General features: G+C 40.2%; 1 protein-coding gene across 2 annotated transcripts in view; it reads left to right on the forward strand.

Moving 5' to 3' along the window:
• Positions 1-17,108, forward strand: part of STARD3NL (STARD3 N-terminal like) — a 49,622-nt gene that overhangs the window by 17,810 nt on the left and 14,704 nt on the right. Inside the window, exons 2-3 of one of the 2 annotated variants that reach the window (XM_059934198.1) lie at positions 7,877-8,159; positions 15,408-15,485. In XM_059934198.1, the coding sequence (XP_059790181.1) occupies positions 7,935-8,159; positions 15,408-15,485 (303 nt within the window). In that variant the 5' untranslated portion in view covers positions 7,877-7,934. The remainder of the gene's footprint in view (positions 1-7,876; positions 8,160-15,407; positions 15,486-17,108) is intronic. The other variant, XM_059934199.1, reaches the window with a different exon arrangement.

Raw genomic sequence — 17,108 nt, forward strand, 5'->3', positions numbered from 1 at the left:
TTGAGTATGAACTCGTAATCATACCCAAATGCTTACAAGTCAGATTTAAAATAAGCAAATATTGGATCACTGTTGCATGATCAAGTTCAGTTACTATAGCTTTGGGTTGAGCTTGGTAACTGTCATGTACTTAATAATTCTACTTAAGGAAAATTATTGATAATTATATGTAAGTTTATAAAGAGATATTGGAAGAATACTGGAGTGATGATACAACCTTTATATAATTCTCTTTTGAAACGTTACCACTTGCATACTATATACAGAATATGCTTATATTTTTTGGTGGCTAACCATCACTAAAATGGTCTCTGGATGATACCTCTAGAAGCTCCTAAAGAGCAATTTTGTACGATAAGGCCATTGAGGGTCGTCAGGAGACGTCCAGACATTTATCTCCCAAAAAGCTTCTCAGTGGCATCACGTTGGTGACTTTATTAGGTTTGAGTCCAGCCGTCTTTCTTGTTGACTGAGAAACCTGATTTGTCAGCTTGTGTATTCAGAGCCCAATGGAGAGTGGCTCTTTCTCACATGGGTAAACTTACATCTCAGAATCTCCAGTGGAACACCGTAACTGCCGTGTAGACTGAATATTTATGTCAAGCTGACCAGTCTATTGTCTCCCTATCACATTTTAATAAGCACAGAATTGTGAAAGGTTGTGGGAGGCATGTAGGGAATTATTAAACTGTTCAGTGACAAAAGGCACTGATGATACCCTGATGCCATCACACTAATGATAGGAATAACAAGGCCAGTGGATTGAAGATACTTAAAATCGAACAGACAAGGTGTCCCCACTTGAAGAGTGCCAGACTGGGCACAGGCGCCATTTTTCCTGTATCTTCGGGACTGACCCACCCTCTTTCTGATGGGCACATTCCCTCTTCACCTCTTTAGATCTGAGCATATGTCCTGTCACCTTGTTCTTATGTCTTGGCCTACGAGCCGTTTTACTTCTTTAAGGGCAGAGCACATCTACTCTGATTCATTATGTGCAGATTTTACGGTTTAACTTTCAGAGGGCAGTATTATTTTAATTGTTTCAAAATTCTCTCCCCATTATAGTCCTGATAATATGGGCAAATCTATAAAAAGCCTAACAGAGTTTCATACATACACATAGATCTTTTTCTTCTTCTTTTTTAAAACATTTCACTCATTTTCAGTTGGAAAATCAATAGGAATCTGCTGGAAAAATTTGATTCCTTGATTCAAGAAACAGTTTTTTCTTTAAAGTAATGCCAAACAATTGGTTGGGTGATTTTATTTAGATGCTTTAAAAAAAATTTTTTTTACTTATTAATTTAAAATAACTTTATTTTCCAGATTTCTTTATCCAGTAATTTCCTATTGCTACAACTACTAATCTGGATGTGATGTGTAGGTGTTTTAAAATTCAATCCAATAGTCTAGATTTTAGAAATGCTTTTCTAGACATTCTATTTAACTTGTAATATATAACGCATAAAGTAAGCCAGGGCTGTTTTGAAATGTGAACATAATGGTAGCGGACATTTGCCAAAGACAGGTTTGTTTGATCTTGATTTTATTAAACTTCCTGTAGTGCTTCATCGTGATAGTTCTCCAGCCCAGGAAGCTGGTATGTTACACAAATGCATCAACTCCCTAACCTCAGCCGCTGCCAGGCTTTCTAAAGACACTTTCATCAGCGTTCTACCAGGTCTTTACCTTCCAAGGTAAAATGGACATACCTATAGCATCAGTACCATGAAGAAGTACCGGATGATGAATCATACTTCTTTTGTTGCTTAGAACATCTTTACCACAAACCAACTTTTTGATGTTTTAAAAACATAAGCAGATCGTTTAAGAAGACACTAAATAAAAGTTTTTAATTTATGAACGTTTGAATAGTTGGTTGAATCTGATGTGTAGATTTCCCCGGTCTTCTTAGGCATGCAGAACTTTCCTTCTCTCATACTTTAGAATAGGAAGGTTGTCTTATTATGTGTTTCTGGTGCTGTGGATTAGCTTCCTTCCCACAGCTCTCTCTTCTCTCTGCATGTTTACTTCTAAAGCATCTGTGTTTGTTAGTTATCATGCCTCTTTCTCATACTGGCAAGGTATGTTTGTAAATGTCAGGTTACTCCCTTATGATTCCCGTTCTCCACTTCTAGCTGTTTCATTTTGGAAACTGTGGGCTGTACACAGAGCTTTTAAAAACCGTCATAAACCAGATCTCATAACACGTGGTGGGCCTTGCAAGAAGAGAGTCAGATTGAGGTGCTTCTTGCCCCCAGAGGAACCCAGACCCGGGGTAGAGTGGGCACAGCTGGGGCAGCTCGTGTCTTTAGGGACAAATCCAATGACTGCATCCCAGGGGCCATTTGAACACCTTCTGATGTCCCTCCTGTTTCCTTCTAGGAATCTGATGGAGAGGGTCCCTCCTGTTTCCTTCTAGGAATCTGATGGAGAGGACAGAAGTGGAAGACCCGAGTCTTAATTCTAAGATATATCTTGAAATATCCCTCAGATGGGTGTGTCCTTATATAATCCACGTAGGCCTCAGCTGCTACCTTTTGTTTTTTTCATCTGTAAGCAAACATTTACTTTAGAGGCGAGAATAATTTCGGTAACAGATGAAGAAAGCTTTTTTTAAAATTTATTTATTTTTGGGGGTGCTGGGTCTTCATTGCCGCGTGTGGGCTTTCTCTGGTTGCAGCGAGTCGGAGCTACTCTTCATTGCAGTGCGTGGGCTTCTCATTGCAGTGGCTTCTCTTGTTGCGGAGCACGGGCTTCAGTAGTTGCGGCACGCCAGCTCAGTAGTTGTAGCTTGTGGGCTGTAGCGCGCAGGCTCAGTAGTTGTCGTGCACGGGCTTAGTTGCTCCGCGGTATGTGGGATCTTCCCGGACCAGGGCTTGAACCTGTGTCCCCTGCATTGGCAGGCGGATTCTTAACCACTGCGCCACCAGGGAAGTCCCTGAAGAAAGCTTTGAAAGAACGCGAAGAGACACAATCTGCAGGTGTAGAACTCTCTTTGCCTGTCAGACGACAGGGGGAATAGATCAGAGTGGCAGACTCAGATGACTCCAGGCTAGGTCAAGGCTGAGGCCAAGTGGAGGGTGCGGCTTCCACCTAAAGAGTTCAGCAGCTTCTTGGCTTTATTCTTATGGTAAGGGAACGCAGGCCTGGCTATTCTGTGTCTTTTAACTTTTCCAGAGAAGCTAGACATCTGGAATTTTAGATGAAAGATCATTATTTAAAATGTTAGCAGTTAGTTCAAGATCTTTAGAAACACTGTACAAGACCAAGCAAAACATGTCTGTAAGCCAAGTCTGCTCCACAGGCCTTTGGATAAGATGGTAAATATTTTTAGTGTCTGTTATTCTCAATTCTCTGTCTCTCGGAGGAGAACACACAGTGTCCTGCTGTGGCCGGAAGTAATACAGAGGAGAAGGCTGGGTGCCTGGGTTGAGAGACTTGGTTTGGCCACCCCAGTAGGTGCCCAGAGGCCCTCTCCACTTCTCCCAGGAGAGACTGTGGGACTCCTGTAAAATGCTAGCAGTGGTAGCTACTGCGCTATAGCAGCTGCTGTTTAACCATCTGGGTGGTATCAATTCTGTGCTGAAGCAGATGGAGCTGAAGTTTTGGCTTAGCTTTGCAACCAGCCTGGGGACCAGTACAGTAGTAACATCTCAAAGATGTAAGCTATTCTTTCTGGAAGCAAAAGGATTTCAGGTTTCTGTTTTTTTCCACGTGCAAAGGGTATCATCGTTTAGGAAGCCACCAGTATAGATACGGTAGAATTTTTCTCCAGTTCTAGCAGTGTGGGATTAAGGGAAGAGAATACGGCAGAGAGCTGTGCGTTTGGGCTGTAAGTACTGCTGAAGTGGCCCTCAGGTAAGGCAACAAGACCACCTGTGCCTGAGCTGTGCTGTGTCACGAGAGCCACCTGTGGAAAAATAAGAATGGATTACAAGTTTTTGCTAATTGCAGAATCAGAGCATGCATTGGAAAAATTAATATTCATCAATCAGCCTATTTTTTGCTAATTATAACACAGAACCTCTAAATCTCACATGGCTCCCCTTTGAGAAGCTGATGGAAGCAGCAGTCTCCCTTTCTAGAAAACTACAGGTAGTAAAGGAAATATTTTAGGCTTTGTGAACCATATAGTCTCTGTTGTGACTGTTCACCTCTGCTCTCTTCATGTGAAAGTGTCCATAGCAATCGATACCAACCATAGGACTGCATGTGGTAGTATTCTAATAAAACTCCATATTAAGAAACAAGCAGCCTGCAATGTTTGACTTACAGGCTATAGGTTGTTGACTCCTAGTTTAGAACATTGACAGCTGTGGTAGATTGGAATATTTCTCAGTAAATATCCACTTACCTTCTCCTCCTCTTTGGATGGAATGTACATCTCAGCTCCACGCCCTTTGGGCTTGGCCTTGAGATATACTTTGACCTCTAGAATGTGAACAGACATGTTGGATACAGAGATTGCAGTGTGTTTACATGGTCGAGCTTGTCTCCTGTGCTCCTGCCATTTGCCGTGAAGAGAACATGTAGTTTCTCCATGACTACTTCCCCATGTAGCCCTGGTCCAAGGGGAAAGACAAAGAGGCAGCAGACTTAGACACAACACAGTTTGAAGCCAAGCTCTGCTTTCCACTACCTGAAGCAGAGCTGCCAGCTGGGCCCAGACTAGACCAGCTGAACTGCAGGCACCCTGCAGACCCACGAGCTTGAGAACAAATGTAGATTGTTTTAAGCCATTGGGTTTGGGGGTAGTTTGTGAACACAGCATGATTGTAGAAATAGCTAGCCAATACAGAGGAGGATAGTTACCCATCCAGATAAAACAATTACGATATGAATCTCTTTTTCCAAAAACCAAAATAACAAAAGAGGATTCTCATCTCCTTACACAGATTCCAGTAAAAGATAAGGGGATGGTTTTCTTTATTTTATAATTCTCCACCCCACTCCTTATCACCTTCCCCCCTCCCCATGCTTCTTCCATAGTTGGAATAAACCCTGCATGGTAGATTCAGCCTCCTGCATGTACAGCTAATCAGAACTTAATACCCTCTTTAGAGAGGCATAGCTTTCCTCAAGCCAACCCCAGAGAGGACTCAGTACAAGAACTGGATATTTAATACCTTTCAATATTATATCTGGGAAAATAACCAAGCTTTTCCTCAGAAACAAACAGTGTGGTCTCCTCAGTTCAGCAGAGTTTTTTGAGATCCCCCTGGTGTGAGTGTCTGTGCTAGGTGCTAGACAGGATTTATCCAGTCAATATCTGTTTTGTTCTTGCTGTGTGTTGTGTACTGAGGTAGTCCCTGGGGACACAGGGATGTGCAAATCAAATTCAGGGCCTTCAAGGAGCACTCCAGCTAGCAGGAGGGCAGGCAAGTAAGTGGATAATTAAGGCACAGTGTGGTAAGCAGTACCATAAGTGGCATATCCATAGTCCTAGGGGAGCTTGGAGGAGATGCACTTGGCCTTGCGTGGCGATTGGAATGTGGGCAGCATTTCAGGGAAGTCTTCTTGAAGGAATTGACACTTGAACTGAATCTTTCTGAAGGACATGGTTAGAATGAAATCCTATCATTGTAGAGTAGAAAGAGGCTTTAGAAGTATCTTCCTCTTGACACATTAAAAGGAAGCCCTCCCTCCCTTTTAAAATTTACTTCTGTCCCAGACAGAGATCAGTCTGATTAGAGTCAAGCTGCTGAGAGCAATCTGTGCAGTGGGTAACTTTATCATTGAAGCTATTGCAAGTAGTATCTATACATTCTAGTTAAATAGAAGTTATATATACACACGTCTGAAAAATAATGTAATGATTCTCATTTCCCAAGTCAGGTGTACAGCATTGTATGATGTCAGTTTTTTAGATGGAAATAGCCTCCGATTTCTGGGGTGGCTGTTTTGCTTTGTTGTCCTTTTTATTCATGAGGGGTGGGCTCAGGAAAGGAGGAATGGGTGAGACTAAGAAGATGATCCAATTACCTTGCAAATGATTTTCTTCCTAAAAACAGTCCTCAGTTTGAATTGTGAATTTGTTGAATTTTCTGTACAGTCTAGTGACTTTAAATCATTGATACGACAGTAAATTATCAAAAAGTGAGTACAGCCATGTTAGCACTACTCAGCCCAAGAAAGAGGACTTGACCAAGCTTGCACCCTCTTGTCACTTCTCCTTTCCTCTTGCTCAGAGGTAATCAGTGACCCAGCCTCTAATGACATAGATCAATTTTTGCCTTGAAGGTCTACAGTTAATTTCCTATAGATTTCCAGAAGTAGGGTTACTAGATCAAGAAGTATGATTATTTTAAAGTATCATAGTTCAAACTGCATAACGAAATTGCTTTCAAAAATGCTATGTCATTCAATCACCACATTGTATGAAAATGTGGAAAGGACTTTTGTTCCTGAGTGTGGGGAGGGAGAGAATTGAAGGTCCAGTGTGAAGATGTAGAGTTCTGGACTGTGAATAGGACCAAATGGGACCATATTACTTTAGGGAAATTCCAGCAATGTTTTGAAATTGTATTTTACCCACCTGGGAAATGTTCTTCTTTCTACTGGACATTGTCAGTCATTGTGGCAGAAGCGAGAGCAGGGTGAGCCATGCGCTGGTTCTTAAGATCTGGGCGCAGGTAACACACATTACAGTGGCCACATTACACTGGCCAAAGAAAGGCATATGAATTCAGTAGAGCCAGGGGTATATAATCCTCCCATAGGGAGAGGTGGTGTAGGAAGGGAGACTACAATATTTGGCAAAGAAAAATACCATCCATCATACCCTCTGTCTGATGACTTTGCCTCATCCATGAGGAGATCAGATCATTCAGATCGCCAGTCTTTTATTATAGAAGCACATGCTGGCCTTGCGGGGATGGGGTTCCTGCGTCTCCACATAGGACTGTGATTGTTGCAGTTATCGGTGGGGTTATAATGGTAAACTAATGGTAAACTTTTTGAGGTCTGCATACTTCTTTACCAAGAAGAGGCCCGGAAACATGCTTATTCATTAAGAGGTAATGGAAATGCTAAATTTGGTTTATTAGATACCTCTGGTGGAAAGCAATTTCTCTTAGGAAACAGATTTTTTTTTTTTTATACTTGGTTTACACGTTCTGGTTACATGCTTTCTGGGAAGCTATTCAGTAAATGTTTTCCTAGTCCATGGGTAGTGACACTGACAGAACTGTAGAGGTTTTCTCCCTGGCACCGCAAGGAAGCTGGCTTGGCTGGGTCACCCAGAGGCTTGCTCCAGGTTCGAGGCACACCTTTCTTTTGTTAACAGCCTGTTTTTACCCTTTACTACTTACTATAGATATGCATTCTTCTTTACTGACGGTCTTTCCCATAAAAGTTTTTTTTTTTTTAATTTTTATTTATTTTTTATTTATTTATGGCTGTGTTGGGTCTTCGTTTCTGTGCGAGGGCTTTCTCTAGTTGCGGCAAGTGGGGAACACTCTTCATCGCGGTGCGCGGGCCTCTCACTATCGCGGCCTCTCTTGTTGCGGAGCACAGGCTCCAGATGCGCAGGCTCAGTAGTTGTGGCTCACGGGCCCAGTTGCTCCGCGGCATGTGGAATCTTCCCAGACCAGGGCTCGAACCCGTGTCCCCTGCATTGGCAGGCAGATTCTCAACCACTGCGCCACCAGGGAAGCCCCCATAACAGTTTTTTTGGTATTGATAGTATTGAAGGATAACATCAAGAATTGCTTCTCATTTCTCTTTCTCTCTATATCTTCATCAAGACAGAAATGTCTTCAGTTAAAACACCCTGATGCTCAGGGAGACGGGCAGTCACACGGGGCAGGGGTAGCACTGTGGTGTCAGGTGGGCTCTGATTTAACGTGCGTTTCTCTTTCATTCCCCAAAGATTTCTTCTCTCTAGGGATGGTGAAGTTGGAGAGGGGCTCCTTTAACCCCCCTGCAGGATGAACCCTGTGCCGGAAGACATGGAGAACGCTCTCATGGGGAGTCAGAGCTCGCACGCTTCCCTGCGCGAAGTCCATTCCATCAACCCCAGCCAACTCATGGCCAGGATTGAGTCCTATGAAGGAAGGGAAAAGAAAGGCATATCCGATGTCAGGAGGACTTTCTGTTTGTTTGTCACCTTTGACCTCTTATTTGTAACGTTACTGTGGATAATAGAGTTAAATGTAAGTGGTTGGTTTTTTTTTATGACATTATACAAATTGTTTCCAGAGACAAAAAAAAACCCAGTTTTCTTATTTTTCTCATCATTTCTGTCTCATTTTCGTGAATTTCATCTTTTTTTCAAATGAGGCACCACTGGTCTTCTCCAGCTGATTTGGACCTTTCTTGTTTTTTTATGGTTATTATCAATATTTAAAACGAACCTGGTTAGTTTAAAATTCACTTTGTCTGCAATTATGAAAGTTGAATTCTTGGGGTTTTGCTCTATAACAGGAGATGGCAAACTGCAGTCTGAGAGCTAAATTCAGGTGGCCTGGTTTTATAAATAAAGTTTTATTGGAACACAGCCCTGCCCATCTGTTTACATATTGTCTGTGGCTGGCTTTTGTGCTGAGTGGTTGAGTTGAGTAGTTTTGACAGAGTCCATCTGGCCCACAAAGGCAAAGTTTTTTATTCCCTGGCCCTTTTCAGGAAAAAACTGCTAATCATTGCTTTAAAAAATGTAACATGCTTCTGGAATATGTTTTAAATGTTGCATTTACTTTCTAGTTCCCACATTTAAGATTTTGCATGCACTTATTTTTTATTTTTTTGCAAAAGATTATTTGTTCATATTTTATCAAAAAATAATCCTAGAGGCATTTGGAGTTTTGTCTCTATTTTGTCAAGTTTATGTGGTTATATTGCCAAATAATTGTCTAGACCAGTACTATCCAATAGAAATGGAATGCAAGCCTCATGTGTAATTTTAAGTTCTCTAGCTGCCACATTTAACAAAAATAAAAATAAGCCGGTGAAATTCATTTTAATAATACATTTTATTTAAGACAATATATCTGTTTTCTCCAAAGCCTCGGCTTTGACTGTTTACATTCCTTACCAACAAATAGGTGAACTCTTCCAGAATGCTTCCTCCCAAGCAAAAATTGTCTGTTTCCTTCACTTTCAGCAGTTCATTTATTTCCAAGAAACATTTGCTAAGGCCTGGGTAGCAATAGTTATTAGCTAGTGTTTATTATTAAGAGGTTCCTCTTTGCTAGGCATGGTGCTAGGTGCTTTATAAGAAATTTATTAAAATAGAGAAAATATGAAAGGATGCTGAGATTCCTGTTGGAAAATGATTTTTAATTTTGCCTCATAATGGAAAGAGTCAATGTCTTAATCTAAACTTTGATTAATATTCTGATTCATAGCAGCAATTTTAGTTCTAGATTCTAGACTCTTAAAAATTAGCATCATTGGATTCATTTAATTTCATCATAAGTTCTAATAGAGTAATAAAACTCTTCATGAAAGCAGATATATACTTATATTAGAAAATAAAAAAAATTTAAACAAAAGAAGATAGATTTTTTTTCCCAGAATCAAGGTCATATGCAGCACGAATCTACTGTTAAGTTTCTGTTTATAGATTTTGCCTTCTGTTAATCTTGCATTGTGGGTATGCCTTAGTTTTGTTTCAAACCAGAAAAGCCAGTGACATGACAACAGTAATTTAAAGTGTCTCCTTTAACTATATGTTCCATGTATACCCATTAAAGAATATATTTAAATTGATATATTTTAAAGGAGTAATATATTTTCAAAACCAGCAGCTGTGGCATGAGAGATGAAAAAGAAATGCATCTTTTAACAGGAAAGTTTAGCAGCAGTCTTAAGGAAGCACACTTAAAATTATTGCAGTGACAGCACAAAATCGAGGCATTCATTGGTTTGCCACTAATATGACCACTGAGTGTGCACTTAAGTTAGGGAAGCTATGGGATGGGGCCGTGGTGGGTCACAGGATTACACTACTCACTTCCCTCCTTTCTTACTGCTTCAAGGAAATTGAAATGGAAGTGAAGTAAGTGGGATGCACCCTGTTTCGTTCATCATAAAGGGATCTGTTTCCATCCATATGCAACATTTTATAAATGAAAAATCACCAGGCCTAGCAATTAAGAAATTTGTTTCTATCCTCACTTTCCCACTGACTACCAGTTTCCCCATTTGTAAAACGAGTATATGATCTTTAAGATAGTATATCATGACTTTCTTAGCAAGGCTATTTTAAAAAAAAGAAAACATTTAACTTTCTAGTTCTATTTGTTTTGAATTGTCAGTCCTAACCCGGGTTTTTCATTACACACTGTACCATCCCTTTTCTTTTGTTGTCTGTCTCTGTAAATCTCTAATCACTCGGATCCACTGTTATTTTCACATGCCTGTACGTTTACTGAGTGCCAAGACATAGGCTTCTGATTCAGGTGTTGCAAGCTCCACAAAAAGCTACATGAGCTTTAAAGTTTAGCAGAGGAGGTGTAACAGATATCTTATATTGCCTCCTACTGTTGATCTTTAAAAGAGGAAAGAAATAGCATAAAGGGAGCTTAGGCCTTCAAAAGAGTATGGGGACCCAGCTGTTCTATGCAATCATAACAATAACCAAAATATTTCGCCTTCATATATGACTTCCAACTTAGCCACTTTTCCTCCTGGCTCCAGGGAGTTGACTGGCGCCAACCCAGCCTGGTGTGCAGGGCCTGGGCGAGCTGGAGCAGCCTAAGAGCACCTTGGTTCATTTTCCTGCTGGAAGACCTTGGGCCAGCTGATTTCTGTGGGCCAGTTGAAGGGATGGTTCTGGTTCTGTGTAGGATCTGCTGGTACACCCTTGAGTAGATTGGTTTCCCAAATTGGATCTAGAATTCACCATCAGTTTGATTTGCCTGAAGACTCTGTTTCCTCTCCAAACTCCTCTACCCCAGGCTCTTTAGACTGACAGGGACAGGGGTCAAAATGGCAGGAGAAGGGAAGTTGTTTTTCTTTCTCAGCTTTTGACACTTTGGTTGAGATTACGGTTCAAGAAAGACCTTTATCAGTGCTTATTGCCTGTCTTCTTATTTTCTAACTGGTATACCAGAAAGTGTCAGAATGCTTCTAATTTGTCCCAGAGCTGTCACGGCCAACTCTGTGGCCTCAGGCAAGCCATGTAAGTTCTCTGAGCCTTGGTTTCTCAGTCAGTTAACTGAGCTAATACCTGTCTTGCCTTCCTTGTGAATTCTTGTGAGGAGCAAATAAAAAGATACATTCCACAGCCCCTTGGCAGTTATGAAGCTCTATATAACTATAGATTATGTAATTTACTATTAGCTAAATAAATTCTACCCAGAAAGAGAAAAAACAAGTTGGTTATTAATCTCTATTGTTACACTTATGTTTCAGGTATTTATTATCCTACTGATTCTGATTCTGATTTTATTACCCCACTGTCATTATGTTCTATAGTTAAACTGTGATGACCCATGATAACAAAAACTCACTGGGAGAGTTCATTGGGTTGGAATTATCTGAAGAGTGGAATTGGGGATAGAAGGGTGATCTAGGATTGGATGGTGGAACCAATAGGGAGAGGGTTTCGAGATGGAGGTGAACAGAAGCACTGAGGCAAGAGTGTTGTGCTTATGCGGGTGTGTGTGTGTGTGTGTGTGTGTGTTTTGGAGGGGACAAGGGCAGATGCAGAGAAAATATTAGCCTGGCTAGAAATAAGGTGCCTGTAGGAAATGAAATTGCCTAGGTAACCTGGTTCTAAACAATTGAAATTCTTAAAGAGCTACATGGAAGTGTTGGACTTACCTCAGTTGTGAGCTGAGATAGGTTCTAGAGCAGATTGGAAAACACGGTTTTGAGATGTTCCAGAGGTCACTGACTCACATTCCACATTACATCGTGACCTACCTGCTGTGTCGACTTGGACGCTTAACTTGACATTGCTCCTCGACGACACATACACACACCCACTTCTTCATCAGTAAAAAAATACCCTGATGCTCAGGCCAAAGGTGAAGACTCATCCTTGATTGATTTGCTTGTATTTCTCATGCCCCCTGTCCAATCTAAAAGTAAGTCCTGTCAAATCTGCCTGCAAAATATACTCACAATGTGATCCCTTCTCTCCATTTCTACCATTGCCACCCTTGACCAAGCCAACATTATTACTCATCCAAACTACTGCACCCTGTCTGTGCCTGACCAGTTTGCCTGCTTGCACGCTTGCCCTCCCAAAATCCATTCTCCTGATAGAATCCAGAGTGATTATTAAAAGTAAAAACATAAATCAGATGTTACTTTCTGTTTAAAACCCTTCATGGACTTAGCTGGAGCACTTAGCATAAAGTCCAAATGCTGAAACTTGGCTTGCAAAGCCCCTCAGAAGCCAACCCAGACTTCCTTTCCCACCCTCTGTTCCTGGCCCACCCAGATCAGCCAGACTTCTGTTCTCAGAATGGAACAAGCTCTCTTCTGTCTTAGACCTTAATACTAGTTCCTTCTATATGAAATGGTTAATTTCCTTTATCTTGATGTAGATTTCAACTTAGCATGCTGGTATCAGTTTAAATGTCACCAAGAGAAGACTTCCATGACCACCCAACCCAGAGGAGTCAACTGTTATTCCATCACACTGTCCTGCTTCTGTCCTCTGTGTAGCACTGATTTTCTTATGTGTCTCTATCTCCACCTGCTAGCATGGAAGCTCCATAAAGGCAGAGATATTGTTTTGCTTACTGGAGTATTCCCTGTGTTTAGAACAGTCCTTGGCATTCACTAGGTGCTCAACAGATATTTGGTGAATGGATCAAGATCATGGCAGTGGTTTGCAGATTAGGATAAATTCCGTGCAGATTGACAGTAAGAACATTAACTCAGAAACTGCTGAAAGAGCCCCATGGAAGGTGGTAGGAGTAGAAAAGGAGCAGCTAACTTGAGAGACATACTAAAGGAAGAAATATCAGACGATTTGTTGATAGGCTGATTTTATCACCCCCAGTATCCAAAGATGTCTCTAAGGTTTCTAAGGATGGAGCCTAGAATAACAGTACCAGCTCTGGCAGAGCTCTGATTGGGAAGGGGTTCCATGTGAAACTAAAGATGAATCTGGGACATCTTGTGCTAGAAACGACCAAGATTTTGAAATAATTTATAGTACAAGATGGGCTAGAAATGTAGATTTTAGATTTCTATGTTTAAAGGCAGCATGAAATCAGGGTCTCTTAAAGTATATGGATACTGAAGAGAACCCTTTTCTACTGGCTAGTTATTGAACTGTTATCAGCAGCTTTAATTCCTGTTCTCTCAGCCAGGAGGGGTAACTTCTATGTGGTAGAGAACTCCTCTTTGCCGTAGGCTACTTGGAATAATCTTTTTAAAAATTATGTTGGATATTGGTAAGTTTCCTTAGTCTGAAGAGACACAGCAGTGAGACTAGATGGTTGGTTGGCTTTTAATTCTCCTTGCTCCCAGGTTTTCAATTCTATTCATTTGTAAAGGTCTATCTATAGTCAGGCAGGTCTGTAGGCAACCTGCGCAAATTACACAGAAGTCTAAGCCTCCTTAAGGGATTTAAAGTACAGAATAGTGTTTATGGTATACTCCATTTTCATAACAAGTACAGTTGACCCTTGACCCCAGCATGTGGGGGAGGGGGACAGTAATCTTTGTATAATCTGTAGCCAGCCCTCCGTATCCGAGGTTCCTCCGCATCCACGGATTCAACCAACCATGGACCATGTAGTACTGTAGTATTTACTATTGCAAAATATCCACGTGTAAGTGGACCCGTGCAGTCCAAACCCCTGTTGCTTAAGGGTCAACTGTACTTGAAAAGGTATCTAAGCCAAGAGAATCCTTTCCTTATGGCAACTTTTATTCTAATTTGACCAATTAGCAAACCTTGCAAAGGTATTCCTTATTGATTTTTTTCCCCTTTTTTCTTTTACCCAGGTCTTGGGTTAATTGCCCTCTAATTTGTCCTTCTCAGACCAGCTGCACTGGTTTGCCAGGACCAACAATGTCTGTGCTCCAGATTGGAACCGTGAATTTACTGTTGTACATCATGTTCACTATTATCAGCTAATCCACGGGCCCTCGCCTTATAGAGGGTCTGCTTAGAATGCTACATTCGCTACCACGCATACGTTCCCTTCCTTGATTAGTATTCTATATAGTTCGATATGCAGAATTTTGAACTTGATCATTTAAAATTCATCTTGATAGGAAAATTGGGAGAGGACAGAAAATTTATCGTATTAGGTTTAATTTTCATCATCTACTATAACTCTCACATAGGTCTAATCTGGTCCTTATTTTGTTATCTATTCAAGTTAAAATATATATATATACATATAAGTTGATAAGAGTGCAGAATTTTAAAGTGCTAGGAGCAAATAGGAGCAATCAGGAGATTTTTTACACTTCTATCCTGTGTCATGATAACTGTCTTCATGGATGTGTGCTAAGAGATCAGGGGACCACTTGACCTTCCAAGACTTAAAATAGTGCAGTGGTCAGAAAGTGAGGGGAGCCCTGGATAAATGTTAATTGTCTTCTTTAAAAATATGTTTGTATATACAATGGAATATTACTCAGCCATAAAAAGAAACGAAATTGAGTTATTTGTAATGAGGTGGATGGACCTAGAGTCTGTCATACAGAATGAAGTAAGTCAGAAAGAGAAAAACAAATACCATATCTAACACATATATATGGAATCTAAAAAAAAGAAGAAAAAAATGGTTCTGAAGAACCTAGGGGCAGGACAGGAGTAAAGACACAGACTTAGAGAATGGACTTGAGGACACGGAGAGGGGGAAGGGTAAGCTGGGAAGAAGTGAGAGAGTGGCATGGACATACATACACTACCAAATGTAAAATAGATAGCTAGTGGGAAGCAGCTGCATAGCACAGGGAGATCAGCTCAGTGCTTTGTGTCTACCTAGAGGGGTGGGATAGGGAGGGTGGGAGGGAGACGCAAGAAGGAGGAGATATGGGGATATACGTATATGTATAGCTGATTCACTTTGTTATAAAGCAGAAACTAACACACCATTGTAAAGCAATTATACTCCAATAAAGATGTTAAAAAAATAATAATAATAAAAATATATGTTTGTGTGATTGAAGAATTTATCTTACAAGAGAAAAAAAATTAGTTTTCACATTTAACATTTCAGTTTACCAAAATATGAACTACAAAAAAAGGCATTGTTCGTCATTATATATTTATATTTGTTGAACAAATGAATTCAGAATTCAAGTGGGAAATGCTCTTCAGCATTTTTCTATTCGAATTATGAGCGTTCTTTTCTTCCATATTTTAACATTTCTGGGTTAGGAGAAGGCAGAAAAGTGTATGCAAAACCTTACTTGTGTGTTCTCTTGTATTATTTTCACGCATAACTCTCCTCATTTTTACTTCTTCCTCTCCTTCCCAGGTGAATGGAGGTATTGAGAACACGTTAGAGAAAGAGGTGGTGCAGTATGACTACTACTCTTCTTATTTTGATATATTTGTAAGTATTCTCTGTTGTAGGTTTCATTTTGGACATGATGAAACTAACCAAAAGGCAAATTTCCTGTCAGTAGACCTCAGATTCTGTGCCATTCTTTTTTCCTCTTTTAAACGTTATCTTTCCTTTTTCCTTATTCTTGGACCATTCAGTGCAATCTCTCTCTCTCTCTTTCTAAGAAATTGCCTGGTCATCTTGAGGAAAAAAAAGATTAATGAGGAATAAGGGAGCATAGCAGAAGAAGCCATTCTGATTTTCCTTTATTCTTTAAAATGGCTGAGATAGAAGCCACTGACAGACCCTAATCACTGAAAGGAAAATGCACCTGTTTACATAACAGCACAGTGAAAATGCCATTCCTTTTCTGTCTTGAGATAGATTTCTGTGTATATTTTTAAAAATAATTCTGTTTCATTTTTCCATAATAGGAGTTTTTGAGAAAAGTGATATATTGATAATCTTGGGCAAAACTAGTCAGTTGTAGAATTATATAGATGCAGTTACCTGTAGATGAGGCAGTATCTTTCCAGGACACACTGTGACTTTGGTTGGGTTTAATACATCTCACAGTATCTCTTTATAGGTGATAGTGTAAGTCAGTCAGATTCTAACATTGTGTTAGACACGACATAGGCAATTAAAATTCATAAAGAATCCCCCCTAAATTCATTTTAACTGCTTTACTCACTATCTTTAGAAGCTGTGTGCAAAATGGATAAGACCCTTGAAGTCAGAAAAACCTGGGTTTGATTCACAACACTATCACTCATTGTATATCTTTGAATATATTAGGTCTAAACTTCAGTTTCCTCATATGTGTAACGAGATCATCATCGTTCTGAAAAGTAAATGAAATAATACCTGGAAAACACTTAAGCCCAATGATAGGTATGTCCTAGGAGCTCAGAGACTCACCTGCAATCACGGTTATTACCATCATTAGTTTTGGATGAAGAGTATTACTGATTATATTTTCTAGTGGTTTTCATACTACTCTCAAAAGTCTTGTTATGTTTTGTTTTTCCCACACTCACTGCAGAAGTATGTATGAGGAAAGAGATGGGGTTCCCAGTAAATAGAGATCAGGGTTTATGTCATCACCCCCTTGCAATCTGAGTAATTCCATTTTCATCTGTACGGTATGTTAGGGTTCCAATAAGATTGTTTTGAAAAAGTGTTTGGCTGCTACAGAATATTTGGAAAACCACTGATATAATTTAATCTCCTTTTCCAGATGAAGAAATTGAGTCTCATGGTTCAGTGTCTTGACCTACCCCAGGTCACTGAACTTGGTGGCAGAGCATGTGAGATCCCAAATCTCTTGATAATTTTTTCCTGTAAAACTATTGACATAGAATAACAAAATGGACTTCTCTTTTTCCTTTTATTTCCCCTGTTGAATTTATCTTAACATAGTCTGAGCCAGGACTTACCGGGAAGCCAAATTAATCCACTGGCCAGATCTCCAAGGATTGTCTGAACTCTGCTTAGGGAGTTAATGATACTGGACAAATAGGTGGGACCTATTAGCTCAGCTTGGAAAGACTGTCATGCCTGGCCCTGGAAATGGACACAGCCTCCAGGAAACCTTGGGATCTGGGAGACTTTGAGATAGAGGAATAAAGA

This window comes from Balaenoptera ricei, chromosome 9, assembly GCF_028023285.1.
Source record: "Balaenoptera ricei isolate mBalRic1 chromosome 9, mBalRic1.hap2, whole genome shotgun sequence".
Classification (NCBI taxonomy): Eukaryota; Metazoa; Chordata; class Mammalia; order Artiodactyla; family Balaenopteridae; genus Balaenoptera; species Balaenoptera ricei.